The sequence below is a fragment of the Haliotis rufescens genome, unplaced genomic scaffold (assembly GCF_023055435.1).
Source record: "Haliotis rufescens isolate VD_foot unplaced genomic scaffold, xgHalRufe1.0.p SCAF_94, whole genome shotgun sequence".
Lineage (NCBI taxonomy): Eukaryota > Metazoa > Mollusca > Gastropoda > Lepetellida > Haliotidae > Haliotis > Haliotis rufescens.
In genome coordinates, this window is record NW_025964388.1 from 731,475 (window position 1) to 750,086 (window position 18,612).

The 18,612-nt window shown below is 39.7% G+C and overlaps 1 protein-coding gene across 2 annotated transcripts in view; it reads left to right on the forward strand.

Moving 5' to 3' along the window:
* LOC124137666 (neprilysin-1-like) overlaps positions 1 to 18,612 on the forward strand; it is a 140,974-nt gene that overhangs the window by 36,927 nt on the left and 85,435 nt on the right. The window contains exon 1 of one of the 2 annotated variants that reach the window (XM_048391653.1): positions 1,359 to 2,083. The exons of the other annotated variant lie outside the window; for it this stretch is intronic. Within the exon in view, the coding sequence (XP_048247610.1) occupies positions 2,044 to 2,083 (40 nt within the window). The 5' untranslated portion in view covers positions 1,359 to 2,043. Of the gene's footprint in view, positions 1 to 1,358; positions 2,084 to 18,612 lie in introns of those variants that run through there. 2 annotated transcript variants of the gene reach the window in all.

An 18,612-nucleotide genomic window follows, 5' to 3' on the forward strand; every position in this document is an offset into this window, starting at 1 on the left:
GCTGCATTTGAAAAAACAAATTTTAAATATGTATTTTCAGATTTTTGTTAAAATTATTTTCGCTTACTTTCAAGAGGAAAGGAAGCAAATTTCATTAATGTCTATATTAATGTGAATGGATAATTGACAAGAGCTCCCTTAATCTAGATCTATTGTAATGCTGACCAAAAGATTTCTGGTCAGGTGAGCTATGACGAAAAGCTATACACATTTTTTGCACTGACTCAATTTTCCTGTACAGATCAATAAATCGCACACTTATCTGTCTTGTAGTATGTACAAAGCATTCTATATGAAATATTGATGTGTTGGCGCTCATGACCTATTGTTGTCAACAGAATTGATTATGGAATTAGTGGTAGGAAGACATACAAGATTTGGCAGTGTTTGTATGAACTATTACAACATGATGTCGCCAATGATCAAACAAAACCTCCACGAAAAGATTCATTTCTGTATTCAATCCACCAAGCTGAGTCGTGCCACCTGGTCATATAGCCCGGGCAGAGATTACAATAAATCACTTTAATACCATCAAGATAAAACTACAGTGTACCTTCAAGGAAACCAACAAGATCTGTGTCACAGTCCAGACTCTATACATAGAAATAGCAAACATATGTAAATCTACACTGTATTGTCCTCTGAAATCTAATTCACTTAAAGGGGCATGGACTTGCTGTCCAGAAAGAGTCACTGCAGTTGTCAATCATCAATGTTTTTGTATTCCAACTCAAATTTCATTATATATATCAAACAGTTCTGAAATCTTACTCTCATTATATACAGACAATGTTTCACACAAAGCGCTTATGACTGATATACATTTCAGCCTTATTTTGTATGTTTCTGAAAGGGAAGTTGGAACGTACACAAATAATGACTATGGGAATATCGGACTCTACACCTTTAACTTCAGACTTATAGCATCTGACATTCTATTGAATTTGTACATTAGCATTGCAATAGAATTCAATACCAAAACTGAGACACATTATGAGCTAAAGTATTCAATAAGCTTCTCGAATACAGTAGAGTAGCAAGACAGCTGCTGAGAGTGAGCGAGCGTCCTTCCTACGACACAGCATAAAGCCAGTATTTCTTCCTGCGTTCAATCAATTGTCTCTAATTCCATCTTCAGATCTGTTTGGACGAAAAACAAAATAATGTGTTGTCAGTTCCTCCAAACCATTGATCTATTAGAAATCTTACTGTACTTAATACAATCAATAATTTCATATGCCTAGGTGTACAGAACTGATAGCTAGTGGTACTCCAAGGCCTGAGTGCCGGCCCTATTGATTGAGAACATCAATGGATTTGGTACAGGCTTGTCTCGCCTGCCGCTATAGACAGCCTTCCTCACCATCTCACTCCTGCCTTAGCTCGCAGGACAGTGGCGCCGGTAATAGTCCAATTCCTGCGATAACCGTTATCACAAAATAGAGGAGATTGTTCTAGGATATTGTTCCGCTTTTGCTGGAGAAGTCACTGGGAAATATTTATGTGAAATTGAATTCTCTCTGTGAATATATATTGGATGGTTATTGAAATTAAATACCAAAAGGAATTTATTTGGACACCCCTGTGAACAGGACACTTCCAGGGGCTAACCTGTGGGATAGTTACTTTTTCAAAGTGGATTCTACAATATTCTTTAATACAATCTATGGATACAGATCAGTGAGCACTCTGTCATAAGCCTTCTGTTGCATTGGGCAAACTTGTTTCCTATGATTGTGAATACTACAATCTGTTTCGTTCCAGGAGTGTGATTTCATGGTGTGCCAATCAAGACTGGACGCTATGGTTTGAGAACTGCCACCAACTTACTCCATGACAGCTAACAGGTGTTGCCTAGGGTCATTTCTGTTCTGATTTTAAAAGGATCATACTTTGATATTTTTCAGACTTAAGTCTGGTAGGACAACAACCCTGTGTTTGTCAGATAGTGGGATATCTCGGAGTTGTGTTGGATATTGAAATACTATAATTACCGTGTCCGAATCGTGCTATATTTCCAAGGTTGTGAGATTGACCGTCATGATGTACGATACACCCAAAGAGGACGCTCCTGCTGAAGGTATGATTCTGATCTGATTAATTAACACCACGCATTTTATGTTTCATGGTTTACGGACTGAACAAATTAGCTCGGTTAAATAATAAACTTTTGTATCTCACCATATTTTTTGAAAAAGGGTTTTTTAGTTTTGTGGGAAAATGTTTACATGCGTTATTATATGAAACAGATTTGTGAATGTTTCTTCTTTATGTTGGGGCAGTGGGTAGCCTATTAGAGCTGGGACGGGTAACTCGGGTTCTCGGGTCAGGTGGCTACTGAGTAGGACCCTGGTACCCAGAGGCCTACCCAGACCCGTGGGGGTGGTCAGGTAGCCTAGTGGTTAAAATGTTCGTTCATCACGCCGAAGACCCGGGTTCGATTCCCGACTTGTGTGAAGCCCATTTCTGGTGTCCCCTGACGGGATATTGCTGGAATATTGCAAAAGTGGCTTAAAACCTCACTCACTCACTACCTCACCTAGACCCGCGGTTAGTCATGTGATATATTGTTTAATGACTTCAACTGAACTTCATTGTTATACTACAAGTCACTAATGTTTGCATTTCTTTCTGACTATGCACCCATTCCTTCTGACTTTCATATGTTTGAATAAAGATAAAACTTCAGTGTATGCATGACCAGATCGTTTATACATGTATCTAAATATACTACTCAAAAGAAGTTAAGGATCACCTGATTCTTTCATATTACGATAGTTAATCTCTCATGCCATGACAGATTAACATTACCAATATGAAAGAATGGGGTGATCCTTAACTTCTTTTGAGTAGTATACAATTTGCCAGGGCTAAGGTCAAACTTTATTCCCAATCAGACATTCTGTACCAATCTCTTGATACCTGCAGCAGGTACCCGGTATGGCAGGGTAATACAGGGTTGGTACCCAGGTAGTAAATTTGGACTCTATAGCCTAGTAGTTAAAGCGTTTGCTCACCATGCCGAAGGCCCGGGTTCCATTCTTCGAACAATGGATACAGAATGTGAAGCCCACTTACTGGTGGCCCCCGCCGTGATCTTATACTGTGAATATTGCTAAAAGCGGCGTAAAACAATACCCACTAGATCACTCACTCTCAAATGTCATTTTGTGCGTTTGGCTTTAGGATCTAGTTTGATGATCTGAAAACTGAACAATTATTAGCAAAATGTTGCCGATAACCTGATATATGTATCACCTACTGTCACAAGGGCTTTGTGGGTAGGCACCATTAAACTGGATGGTCTTGCTGTATGGCTCTGTGGGTAAGCCCTATTAAACTGGGTGGTCTTGCTGTATGGCTCTGTGGGTAAGTGCCATTAAACTGGGTGACTTTTAACAATATTTGGGTAATATCATGAAAGAGGACACAAGAAATCATCTTGACACACTGTGCCCCCGTTGGGCATGAAACCCAGGCATTGAGCATGACTAGCAAATGCCTTAACCACTAGGCCACCCCACCACCCCATAAATTTACACACGCACCTACCAATCGATGAACCCAACCTAATACACACGTGCACACACACATGATGAGGATGAGGTTTTGTGTTCAGGATGAGATTTTGTGCTCATGATGAGGTTTTGTGCTCAAGATGAGGTTTTGTGCTCGAGATGAGGTTTTGTGCTCATGATGAGGTTTTGTGCTGAGGATGAGGTTTTGTGTTCAGGATGAGATTTTGTGCTCATGTTGAGGTTTTGTGTTCACGATCAGGTTTTGTGTTCAGGATGAGGTTTTGTGCTCAGGATGAGGTTTTGTGTTCAGGATGAGGTTTTGTGTTCAGGATGAGGTTTGTGCTCAAGATGAGGTTTTGTGCTCAGGATGAGGTTTTGTGCTCATGATGAGGTTTTGTGCTGAGGATGAGGTTTTGTGTTCAGGATGAGATTTTGTGCTCATGTTGAGGTTTTGTGTTCACGATCAGGTTTTGTGTTCAGGATGAGGTTTTGTGCTGAGGATGAGGTTTTGTGTTCAGGGTGAGGTTTTGGGCTCAGGATGAGGTTTTGTGTTCAGGATCAGGTTTTGTGTTCACGATCAGGTTTTGTGTTCAGGATGAGGTTTTGTGCTGAGGATGAGGTTTTGTGTTCAGGGTGAGGTTTTGGGCTCAGGATGAGGTTTTGTGTTCAGGATCAGGTTTTGTGTTCACGATCAGGTTTTGTGTTCAGGATGAGGTTTTGTGCTGAGGATGAGGTTTTGTGTTCAGGGTGAGGTTTTGTGCTCAGGATGAGGTTTTGTGTTCAGGATGAGGTTTTGTGCTCATGATGAGGTTTTGTGCTCATGATAAGGTTTTGTGCTCAGGATGAGGTTTTGTGCTCAGGATGAGGTATTGTGTTCAGGATGAGGTTTTGTGTTCAGGATGAGGTTTTGTGCTCATGATAAGGTTTTGTGCTCAGGATGAGGTTTTGTGCTCAGGATGAGGTATTGTGTTCAGGATGAGGTTTTGTGTTCAGGATGAGGTTTTGTGCTCATGTTCAGGTTTTGTGTTCACGATCAGGTTTTGTGTTCAGGATGAGGTTTTGTGCTCATGGTGAGGTTTTGTGTTCAGGATGAGGTTTTGTGCTCATGATGAGGTTTTGTGCTCAGGATGAGGTTTTGTGTTCAGGATGAGGTTTTGTGTTCAGGATGAGGTTTTGTGCTCATGATGAGGTTTTGTGTTCAGGATGAGGTTTTGTGCTTTCCAAAAACAAACTAATCAAGCAAGTTGGATTTTGAGAATTTCATTGAATGTATGGACATTCTGTCTGTAGATCATCATGACATAACAGTGGCGTGTGCAAACATACACAGTTATAATCAAATTGTGAAACATCCCTGAATTCAACCATTCCCGCCACTGTAAATATTCCACGCCACTCCTGCCCCATCACTCTCAACTCAGCACTCATCAATCCAAAAGAATTCTCATTTATTCTCACATTTATTTTGCTGTGGTAGAATGGAGATAAACTGACTTTGTTTTCATTTAGAGGTTTCAAATACTGATGTATTCTATTTCAAATTAAATCTACAGGTATCAAATCTATGTGGGAAAACTCTAATTTGAAAACATGGTATGCTTAACCGTTAGAGGGTTTTACATTTCCCAGCAATGTATAAAGCGTCGTCCAGGCACCAAAGTCATTCCAGAGGAAAGAATGGAGACTCTTGATACAGGTTTAGGATTCTTTTACTGATACTCTAACATAGCCTTCATTGATTGGCAAGTTAGATTGGGAAAATTGCCCCCTGAGTATGACAACAGATGATGTGCTGATAGTCGTATCTATAACAACACTACTTCGATGTATTGATACTTGGTTCTACGGTAACAGTACTATAATGTACTGATATTCGTATCTATGGCAACATTACTACAATGTAACAATGTACTGATACTCGTATCTATGACAACAATATTACAATGTACTGATACTTGTATCTATGACAACAGTACTACAATGTACCGATACTCGTATCTATGGCAACATTACTACAATGTGATAATGTACTTATACTTGTATCTATGACAACAATATTACAATGTACGGATACTCGTATCTATGACAACATTACTACAATGTTACATTGTTCTGATACTCATATCTATGACAACAGTAATGTGATGTACTGATACTGGTATCTATGACAACCGTACTAAAATGCACTGATTCTGGTATCTATGACAACAGTACTACAATGTACTAATACTGGTAACTATGACAACAGTACTACAATGTACTGATACTGGTATCTATGACAACGGTACTACAATATACTAATACTGGTATCTATGACAACAGTACTACAATGTACTGATATGCGTATCTATGACAACAATATTACAATGTACCAATACTCGTATCTATGACAACAGTACTACAATGCACTGATACTCATATCCATGACAACGTAATGTGATGTACTCGTTCTTCAGCCATCCTGTAGTGCCATGACTTGTTGATCTGGTGTAACTGACCTCTAGGAGCTGGATTGATGGTGACACCAATCCAATGTGACCAGTGCAAGACCCCATATTGAACTGTGAAATATTACGCCCACTGACTTAACTGGGTCCATCCATCTCCACTCTCCTCCCAACATGCCATTGTTCAATGTTTCAAGAAGTCGTTTTTTCACATTATCGATGAGCATGTCCTACATTTCTCACAAGCAGTTTTTAATAAAAAAACAAAAAAACATGTACCCTGAGTGATCCTGCTACAACCTCTATAAAAAAATAATAATGAACTTTGAAATATTGCAGCATCAGTGCTGACTCACTCCCTGACATAACTAGGTCCATACTGCTCAACCTTAAATTCCTTCCAAATGCCATTGTTGAATGTTTCATGCAAGTCACACGTCTCACACATATACGCACACACGCAAATGTACATGTACACATGCAAGCGAGTTGCTGTTAGTGCAATAATCTTGAAACTGACGATAAACATTTCTGAACCTCTGAAAAACGAACTACAACTTGCCACCTCTGAAATATAAATCTGGTGTAGCCTTTTTGAGAAGATGCCCTCAAACTTCATGTCATCAATGTAGTACTGAGTATTGTTCGTGTACTGAGCTCTGGGTAACCTTGAATCACTTTTCTTACTTCTGTTTGTTTGTTTGTTTGTTTTAACGCATGGTTCATGCATGTCATCGATCCCAAATGTGTGGATCGATGCTCATGATGTCAATCACTGGATTATCTGGTCCAGACTTGATTATTTACAGACCGCCGTCATATAGCTGGAATATTGCTGACTGCGGCGTTAAACAACAAACAAACAAACAAACAAACAAACAAACAAACAAATAAAGCTTCCAGCACAAATTAACTCTGATAAGACGATCTCGGCGCGATTCATGGGTCGTCACATTTCAATTAACAAGGCTTATCAAGCTGGAAGTCTCCACTGCATTGAGTTCGGCGTGTTAGCAGCCTACTGTCCTGCTCGTTACACTCAGTCACAAGTGACTTCAAAGAAACTTTTAATTAATGTGTCTGTCAGGGATTAACAGGTCATTTGATAAAAAGTGAATGGAGTCATTTCATTTCTCACGCGTTTATCTTGTGATTACAAATTGTGGAATGTGTCATGGATTAGGATTTGCATTGATGGTCTGTTTATTTCACAGAATCATGGCCAAATTGGTGCCACATTTACACAGACAGGTCCTCTGACCCGCGCTCAAAACACACAGGATTCGGCATCCATATCAACAAATCCCAAAAAGAAACAAAATCCTATAGGCTCCCAAATAATCAATCAATTTTCACAGCCGAATAAAAATACAAGCTGTTTTCAGTTAAGTTTTATATAAGCTCATGATGTGGAAGTTGTATATGTGAGCTGTTATTTTCTTAATAAATGCATTCATATTTTCTATGCTAATTGTTCAATAACTACGTCATTATTGCCAATAACATAAGGGTAATGCTATTTTTCAGGGCATTATCATTTGCAGAAGCCCGAGGTCTTCCATTAACTGCCCGACGAAGGAGGGCAGTTGAAAAGATCGAGGGCTTTTGCAAATGATAATGCCCTGGAAAATAGCTTTACCGTTATTATAGATAAAATGGATGGAATTTGTTATCAAATAATAAGAAACAACAATATCGTTTTTGAAACATTTACTGCAATCAACACGAATGTCACTGACCCACTTTTAGAAATATGGAAACGTCATAGAACAAACCAGATGATATCACTATTGAACGTGACGTCACTTTCTCTACCCTATGTCACCTGACAACGGGCGTGATGATGGCCTGTCATTAAGCAATATGAGGGCATTATCAAGTTACAGTGGCCTGATCATTTCTGATAACATACAGGCAGTTTAAGGATAGTTATATTCATTTAAGCTATAATGAATAATAATAAAAGCAATGTTAATGATACTTTTGCAGGGTTCAATATGTATGCAGGGTACTATATGTATCTCGATTTGGAGGTTATTGTACACGATTTGATAACATTCTCACCCGCGTCTCAACTCCTGCACCCTATTCTCACCCGCGTCTCAACTCCTGCATCCCATTCTCACCCCCGTCTCAACTCCTGCACCCCATTCTCACCCGCGTCTCAACTCCTGCACCCTATTCTCGTCCGCGTCTCAACTCCTGCACCCTATTCTCACCCGCGTCTCAACTCCTGCACCCTATTCTCACCTGCGTCTCAACTCCTGCACCCTATTCTCGTCCGCGTCTCAACTCCTGCACCCTATTCTCACCCCCGGCTCAACTCTAGCATCCCATTCTCTGCTCTAGTATCCCATTCTCAGCCCCTTCTCAGCTCTAGCATCCCATTCTCAGCCCCGGCTCAACTCTAGCATCCTATTCTCACCCCCGCCTCAACGCCTGCACCCTATACTCACCCCCGGCTCAGCTCTAGTATCCCACTCTCACCCCCGCCTCAACGCCTGCACCCTATACTCACCCCCGGCTCAGCTCTAGTATCCCATTCTAACCCCCTTCTCAGCTCTAGCATCCTATTCTCACCCCCGGCTCAACTCTAGCATCCCATTGTCACCCCCTTCTCAGCTCTAGCATCCTATTCTCACCCCCGGCTCAACTCTAGCATCCCATTGTCACCCCCTTCTCGACGCCTGCACCCTATACTCACCGCCGACTCAACTCTAGCATCCCATTCTCACCCCCTTCTCAACGCCTGCACCCTATTCTCACCCCCGGCTCAACTCTAGCATCCCATTCTCACCCCCTTCTCAACGCCTGCACCCTATTCTCACCCCCGGCTCAACTCTAGCATCCCATTCTCACCCCCTTCTCAACGCCTGCACCCTATACTCACCCCCGGCTCAACACTAGCATCCCATTCTCACCCCCTTCTCAACGCGTGCACCCTATTCTCACCCCCGGCTCAACTCTAGCATCCCATTCTCACCCCCTTCTCAACGCCTGCACCCTATTCTCACCCCCGGCTCAACACTAAGTTCAAGCTACTCAACAAAACAGCTTGCTCATAGTTATTAACACTTGGGTGTTGTCATGTCAACATAGTCTGCACGGACGTCATGAACCAGAAAGAAGTCTTTTAAGGAATAAAGAAACACTACTTGTTGCACTTTCCGTACCAGCAACGTGACTCCACAACATGTCTAGCAATTCAACAGCAATCCTGTTGGAGCTCAATAATGGAGCTGGTGAGATTCTTGTTCCCAAATCACTACTAAGTTTTTCATTCCAAATGTCTATTGTGTTTTTTCATTCCAAATGTCTATTGTGTTTTTTCATTCCAAATGTCTATTGCATTTTTTCATTCCAAATGTCTATTGTGTTTTTTCATACCAAATGTCTATTGTGTTTTTCATACCAAATGTCTATTGTGTTATTTCATAGACAGTGTCTACCATGTCTATTTTTACGACTCATTTACCTAGAGGTCATGTACAAATTGTGAAGCTCATATAGACTAAAATCTAGTCTCTGAAATGAACATATCGTACATAAAAAAAACAGTTGTTCAGTTATCTTAATAAAAATATAATAAAAAGGAGCCCAGTGACTCTCTTCATTTTCAGATACTGCGTGATCTAGACTTGCCAAACATTATAGACTTGCATGGGCTGTATTTGATATATATTTGTATCAGGGTCTGTAAGACAGACTAAAGCTCATATTGAAAGAACACTTCTCAGCTTCTAAAACTGAATACAATGTGGATTATTAGCAGGTCACATTACAACGATCCGTTCAACATTTTGTCATTTCTTGACTTCGCTATTTGTAGTAGCGAAATGTTCTCTTGCAGTCTTGTTTGAGATTGAAGCCATGTAACAAGTAGTTTATGTAAACAGAATGTAAAAGGGGAATAAGTCTTGTAGTCTTGGCAACCAGAATATTAGAGGGGGATAAATCCGTATTCTAGCATGAATTTGGAAAAATACTTTTTCCTGATTGGTCAACCAGAGGTATCAAATCACAATAACAACCTTGATTAAAACAGATGATTTGAAAGCGGCATCATTGCAGAAGCTGTGATTACTGTAGAGAACGGTATTTCTTTCTCAGGCATTGTCAGGAAGCATTTTGCAAAAATTGGTCATTATAAAATGTTAGAGGTGAGTCTAAATGGGGTTTAGCGTTGTGTCCAAGATCATTGCACTCACAAAGCGAAGTGTGTGTGTGTGTGTGTGTGTGTGTGTGTGTGTGTGTGTGTGTGTGTGTGTGTGTGTGTGTGTGTGTGTGTGTGTGTGTGTGTGTGTGTTTGTGTGTGTGTGTGTGTGTGTGTGTGTGTGTCCTTTTAATGTCGATTTCTAAGTGCCAGCAAACTGAGATACATGTTGCAGTTCAACATGAATACCCCACTCAGACACAATATACTGACTCTGAGCCGACCAGGCCTTGTTTTAGCCGTTTAATGCCGAGTGCCAGGCAGGGTAACAACAAGTACCATCTTTGCACGTCTTTTGGTATGACATGGCTGGGGATCGAACCCTCAATCTTCCGCTCTACTACTATGAGGCAGTCATACAATGTTAGATAGGTATACATAATACAATGGGAGTTGGCAGAGTGAAAAAGTGCCTTTAAAGACTTGAAATGGAAAATGCTAGGACTGCCATTTTGACCATGCCAAGTCCTCCTTTAATTAGTAATACATCAGTGGTAAATATTTCTTGGTTTAGGTTAAAGAATAGGCATGACAAAAGCTAAAGAGTTAGCATTAGTTTGGGGAACAGGATTAGTCTGTGGCCTTGACCTTAGAGAATAAACTGAAACAGGAATCCAACTCTAAACCTTACAATAAGACTGCCTCAGCTCTATGCATTAAACTGATATATATTTTTATATTCGATAACTTTGTATCTGAGACTACATATTAGTCTAGATTAGGACCTGAACAGATAGATATGAACATAATATTGTCCATATCAAATACACCAGTGCCCCAAGCAACAATTTTAGTGCTACAATGAATGTAAGTCTTTGCTGAAGAATTTGAGCCAAAATACGATCATTGTAGCCAAAATATATTTGTGGAACAGGCACTTGTTTGTTAGGGGCGGTCGGGTAGCCTAGTGGTTAAAGCGTTCACGCGTCACGCAGAAGGCCCGGGTTCGATTCCCGATATGGGTACAATGTGTGAAGCCCATTTGTGGTGTCCCCAGATATTGCTGGAATATTGCTAAAAGCGGTGTAAAACCATACTCACTCACTCACTCACTCACTCACTCACTCACTCACTCACTCACTCACTCACTTGTTAATAGCAAGACTAGGATGTGGAAATGCCAAAAGTTACTATTTAGAAATAAAACAGTATTCACAAGTCCTGAATAGATATTGATCAGGAAGATGAATAGATGTCCCACCTAAAATAGCAGAATATTATTTTGGGTTTCAATTAAAACAGAACCATATCTTCCAAGTTCACTGACATGTCTAACCTATTGACCTGTTGACCTTCTTAACAACCTGTCACACTGACTTTGTATTCTGCAGTGGAGCTCTATAGTGAAGGCAGATCACCTGATAAATAGGAGATAAGACCACACATGTTTTATTTTTCGTTTCACAGGCCTGCAGTCCCTACTGAAAAGCAGCCTATGTAAGAAATAAATTAAACATAAAAATATTTGAGTGAGTGAGTTTGGTTTTACGCCGCTTTTAGCAATATTTCAGCAATATTATGGCGGGGGACACCAGAAATGGGCTTCACACATTGTACCCATGTCGGGAATCGAACCCGGGTCTTCGGCGTGACGAGCGAACGCTTTTAACCACTAGGTTACCCAACCGCCTCTAAAAAAAGATAAAAATATTTGAACACACAATACCTTTTAGAAAGTGGTCAAATATAACAAATGTTAAATCTGGGATAACACTTTCTGAGTAAAGTACAAATTCTCCTACTTTACTCAGAAAGTATTATCCCAGATATAACATTTGTTACATAAAAATATTTATTTTATTTTGTATCCCGCTAGTAATATAGACCCTCTTATACAAAATAAAATGTTAAGTGTAATTCCATGTGATTCAAGAGGCAACCTGCAGTTTTAACTCCACTGTAAAAAACTTTTCATAAAAATAAATAAATGATTGACATTTATTGTTAATATTATTTCGACCGACCTTGTGTGGAAAAGCTGGAATAAATCCGTGAAACATAAATTTAAAAAGTGTGGCCTAAATATTATTTGTTTTTAGTATTGTTAGTTACTGAAAATGTCATGCCAGAAAATTTCATTTTGAAATGAAGGTTTTATGGTCATTATAAATACAAAAAAATATAATCATTTTTTCCTCACTGTGAATTTTCCCAGTTGTAAGACAGACATCACGTCACTCTGGAAGGCGATGGCGTCATGATTGATCACGTCATGTTTTCAAATTTGGCATAAAAAAGGTCACATGCAGTGAAAAGTGAAAAAGATTTCCGGGATCCAATCCCATTTAACCACATTTTTCAACCAATCAGATTACAGTACACACTTATTTTCAACATATATATCACACAGCTGAGCCCTGTATGCTCCGTCAGCCATCAAGGCTCACGTGATGATGTGGTATAATCTATGGCTTCACTATTTTTAATTAGATATATGGTCTGGCACACTTTCTTCTCTCTTGTTGACATATGAGAACCCTCCAAAGAAACTTCAGATTTAAAGGAGAATCATGTTACACAAAAATAACACAAATCTCATTTGTGGTTTCTTTAAATGGTTTCTTTCCACACACATGGACAAAGAAATACTTTTTTTAACCTTTTGAGTGAAATCTGATACAACCTGAAGTACCATATTCGACGTAATAAGTGTCCCGCTTTAATAAGTGCCCCAGCGATATTTGTTAATACATTGGCCAGTGAGCAATCCTAATAAGCACCCCTTCCGATTGATCAATGTACACAAGACTTATTTATTTGTGTATAATACGCACTCATGTGATATATGCACCCTGAATTATTGGCAATTAAATTCTGGAAAAATATAACACAGACTTTTCTTTTGTATTATTTCAGTCTGTCAGCATAAACCACAAAATTTACGATCTTTCAACTCTGTTTTTTTCCCACAAAATTAAATTCTAATAAGAGCCCCCTATTTCTAATTTTGAGAGCACCCTGGGTGCTTATTACGTCGAATACGGTATTCCTGGCTATAGCGGAGAAATGGTGAACTTGTCAATGATTGTACATATAAATATATCAGTGAAATATAAGGATTTTGGTTTTGGATCAGATTACCTCATTTGACTTTGGAAAGTTTGAAACTATTTTATGAGGTTACACAATGGCAGATTCTTAACGTCAGTTTCAAAATAGAATCGCAGTAAGTGAGACAGTAATTGACTGAGCAAGGACAAGTGAGGTTATAATATTATAAAGCTTGCTGTAAATGCATCGATGGACTTCAAAATATGTTCTGCTTTATCATGAGTCATGTCATACTTCCTATTTAATAAGAGTCTCAATTTTCAAGAAGCTGTAGTTATTTAAATCATTATTTAAGCTTATATTATACAAAGACTTATCGACAATGGAATGTTCTAAATCCAAATACATCCAGTTTGCAGCCTAATTGCATTTTATAGGACGATTTCTCTTCATTTAAGCCATATTATTCTCACATAGTGGTCTCAGACAGGAGCAAGATTCATCTCAATGTACACGATGTTCCCAAGAGACTAAACTCAATGTACATGATGTCCTCATGGAATACAGTTTGAATACTGGAGCCTGCTCTCTCATTCAGGCAAGGAAATTGGAAGTAATATCAATTTGTCATAGTGTTTAATCTGTACATGGATCGTGGTTAAATTCATGTCTACTGAGCGATGTAACTGAAGAATCTGATGCATGGTGAATAGACACATCATTGACACAAATTGATCGTCTTAATGGATCTTTTATGTGTTTCCTCATAATGCCTTTCTGTGTATGGCATCATTGTGTTGTCATTGTGTCCATCTAATTGTGTCCTTGTCATTGTGTCATCATTGTGTCATACCTGTGTCTATCATTGTTTCCATCGATATTGTGTCGTATTTGTCAAATCCAGACATATTTTACCATTCCTTGGTGTTGTGCTTATTATTTATTCAATTTAAGGCAAAGTCTACAATAGTTGTCTTTAGATTAGCAACATGTTTACTGAACCTTAGGGATGGGGGATGGGGGGATCAGAGGGAGGTTTTTTGATGCTGACCACTTTTTCCTTATGATCAACGAATGCTGGCAAAACTAGAAAACACAACTCTGCACAATAATTGCAACTAGGCCATACATCATCAAGGTGCTGATCAGGCACCTTCATCATCGGGCCATCCAGACTCAAGGTGCTGATCAGGCACGTTCATCATTGGGCGATCCAGGCTCAAGGTGCTGATCAGGCACTTTCATCACTGGGCCATCCAGGCTCAAGGTGCTGATCAGGCACCTTCATCACTGGGCCATCCAGGCTCAAGGTGCTCATCAGGCACCTTCATCACTGGGCCATCCAGGTTCAAGGTGCTGATCAGACACCTTCATCATTGGGCCATCCAGGCTCAAGGTGCTGATCAGGCACCTTCATCACTAGGCCATCCAGGCTCAAGGTGCTGATCAGGCACGTTCATCACTGGGCCATCCAGGCTCAAGGTGCTGATCAGACACCTTCATCACCGGGCAATCCAGGCTCAAGGTGCCGATCAGACACCTTCATCACCTGGCCATCCAGGCTCAAGGTGCTGATCAGGCACCTTCATCACCGGGCCATCCAGGTTCAAGGTGCTGATCAGACACCTTCATCACCTGGCCATCCAGGCTCAAGGTGCTGATCAGGCACCTTCATCACCAGGCCATCCAAGCTCAAGGTGCTGATCAGACACCTTCATCATTGGGCCATCCAGGCTCAAGGTGCTGATCAGACACCTTCATCACTGGGCCTTCCAGGCTCATGGTGCTGATCAGACACCTTCATCACCGGGCCATCCAGGCTCATGGTGCTGATCAGACACCTTCATCACTAGGCCATCCAGGCCCAAGGTGCTGACCAGACACCTTCATCACCGAGCCATCCAGGCTCAAGGTGCTGACCAGACACCTTCATCACTTGGCCATCCAGGCTCAAGGTGCTGATCAGGCACCTTCATCACCGGGCCATCCAGGCTCAAGGTGCTGACCAGACACCTTCATCACCGGGCCATCCAGGCTCAAGGTGCTGACCAGACACCTTCATCACCGGGCCATCCAGGCTCAAGGTGCTGATCAGACACCTTCATCACCGGGCCATCCAGACTCAAGGTGCTGATCAGACACCTTCATCATTGGACTTAAAGGTTCTACAAACTCTACTCTAGACATAAGTCCACTTTAAGTAATAGTAAAATAATGCAGTTGAAGAGTGCAATAGGAGTGCAATATTAGCGCTAAGATCGATATGTACAAGCAGGCCTAGAAGTTGTTAATTAGTGCAGCCTTAGTTTAATTATACAGAAAATATGTGAACATTTGGAATTTGAGCTGAGGTAATATGTGTGAAAACATTTATACACGAATAGAATATTCTTGATTGAAGATGATATTTTATATTATGCCTTACCTACTGGTACAGCTCTACAGCCTCCATGTCCAAGGAGTGCCAGTCTACATGGCCTAGTTATTCCAATTTGCCTTAAGATTATCTTTTCCAAGTGGATCAAAGACTATTTTATTGGTTGCTTACGGCTAATTTCCGACACTGATGTGTTTACAAGTCAGTGAGCACTCTTCTGACTTAGAATTATCTTGGGATGGGATTAACTTAAAGTTAACCTGCTGGAAAGTAGCAATTTAGCTAAATTTGCTGACAGATCATTTTGTTAGACCATGCAAAATCTCTTACCTGAACTTAAACTTGTAGTGTGAGGGATGGTTTTACACGGCTTTTATGTATATTCCAGTAACGTCATGGAGGGGACATAGAAATGAGCTTAACACCTTGTACCGACTGTGGGAGCCTTGGACCTGGGTGGCCAGTGGACACTGTAATCACAAAGACACACCATTTAAAATTTGGGAAGGGGCCTGGAATTGTTGATTCACTGCTTTTCAAATTGTTAAATTATTAATTCAGACAATATATGTTACAACAGGTTAAGCTGCAAGACAGTATGTTACAATGGGTTAAACAAGGAGACACTATGTTACAACAGGTTAAACAAGGAGACAATATGTTACAACACGTTAAACAAGGAGACAATATGTTACAACAGGTTAAACAAGGAGACACTATGTTACAACAGGTTAAACAAGGAAACTATATATTACAACAGGTAAAACAAGGAGACACTATGTTACAACAGGTTAAACAAGGAGACAATATGTTACAACACGTTAAACAAGGAGACAATATGTTACAACAGGTTAAACAAGGAGACACTATGTTACAACAGGTCAAACAAGGAGACACTATGTTACAACAGGTTAAACAAGGAGACAATATGTTACAATGGATTAAACAAGGAAACAATAAGTTACAACAGGTTAAACAAGGAGACACTATGTTACAACAGGTTAAACAAGGAGACAATATGTTACAACAGGTTAAACAAGGAGACAATATGTTACAACAGGTTAAACAAGGAGACACTATGTTACAACAGGTTAAACAAGGAGACAATATGTTACAATGGGTTAAACAAGGAGACAATATGTTACAACACGTTAAACAAGGAGACAATATGTTACAACAGGTTAAACAAGGAGACACTATGTTACAACACGTTAAACAAGGAGACACTATGTTACAACAGGTTAAACAAGGAGACAATATGTTACAACAGGTTAAACAAGGAGACACTATGTTACAACAGGTTAAACAAGGAGACACTATGTTACAACAGGTTAAACAAGGAGACACTATGTTACAACAGGTTAAACAAGGAGACACTATGTTACAACAGGTTAAACAAGGAACAATACGTTACAACAGGTAAAACAAGGAGACACTATGTTACAACAGGTTAAACAAGGAGACACTATATTACAAAAGGTTAAACAAGGAGACACTATGTTACAACAGGTTAAACAAGGAGACACTATATTACAACAGGTTAAACAAGGAGACAATATGTTACAATGGGTTAAACAAGGAGACAATATGTTACAACAGATTTAACAAGGAGACACTATGTTACAACAGGTTAAGCAAGGAGACACTATGTTACAACAGGTTAAACAAGGAGACAATATGTTACAACAGGTTAAACAAGGAGACAATATGTTACAACAGATAAAATAAGGAGACACGCTTAACTAACACTGCACACATGGAAAAACGTTAAGATACATTTTGTAAGTCTTTTTTTATTTTATCTTTTCACAACCTACACGATATTTAACAAACTAAGTGAAAGTGTAAACCAACTAATATCAAAGCAATTATTTCTTGAATAACTTAAAAAATGTTATAACTTGGATGTGCCTTGAACATAAGCCATTGTCTAAATCTGTCCCTGGTGCCTAACTTACCGTTTCAATGCTTAGAAATGGTTAATTAGACGTAACTAATTATTTCAATGATTAGAACTGGGTCCTTGTGGACTAACTCATATATAATGCTCTGTCATGTCCACCTGATGTCCTGGCTTATACTATGGACGATTAAGCCATGGAAACTGAAGACTTGTATAAAATCAAGATAAAGGTTTACTATAGAGATTTGTATCATCACTGTGTGCAGATGATGATTGCATGTAACATACAGCTGACTTAATGTCCAACAGGGCTGCCATCAGAGTCACTGTAACAGCTGGACTGGCAACCACATTACCACTAATGGTTCCATATTTCCCAGTGGAGTTCTTGCTTTGCTGATGGAAGTCTGTGAAAGTATGTTGACTGATGTCACAGCATGAAGAGAGCTGATTGATTGCATTTATGTTGCTTACTCTAATTTGAATTGCCTTTGAGGTTACTGTTGGAGAATGTCAGTGATCCACAACAACATGGGCATTAACCTGAAACGCTGTATGTGTTCATATCCCAGCCAATTAAAACATCACCACTAACAGAAACACCATTGCCACTATAGACATTTAAAACATCACCACTAACAGAAACACCATTGCCACTATAGACATCTAAAACATCACCACTAACAGAAACAGAAATATAACTATCACTCCGTAGAGAAATACAGACAGAAACATAATTGCCACTATAGACATCTAAAACATCACCACTAACAGAAACATCATTGCCACTATAGACATCTAAAACATCACCACTAACAGAAACATCATTGCCACTATAGACATCTAAAACATCACCACTAACAGAAACACCATTGCCACTATAGACATCTAAAACATCACCACTAACAGAAACATCATTGCCACTATAGACATCTAAAACATCACCACTAACAGAAACATCATTGCCACTATAGACATCTAAAACATCACCACTAACAGAAACACCATTGCCACTATAGACATCTAAAACATCACCACTAACAGAAACAGAAATATAACTATCACTCCGTAGAGAAATACAGACAGAAACATAATTGCCACTATAGACATCTAAAACATCACCACTAACAGAAACATCATTGCCACTATAGACATCTAAA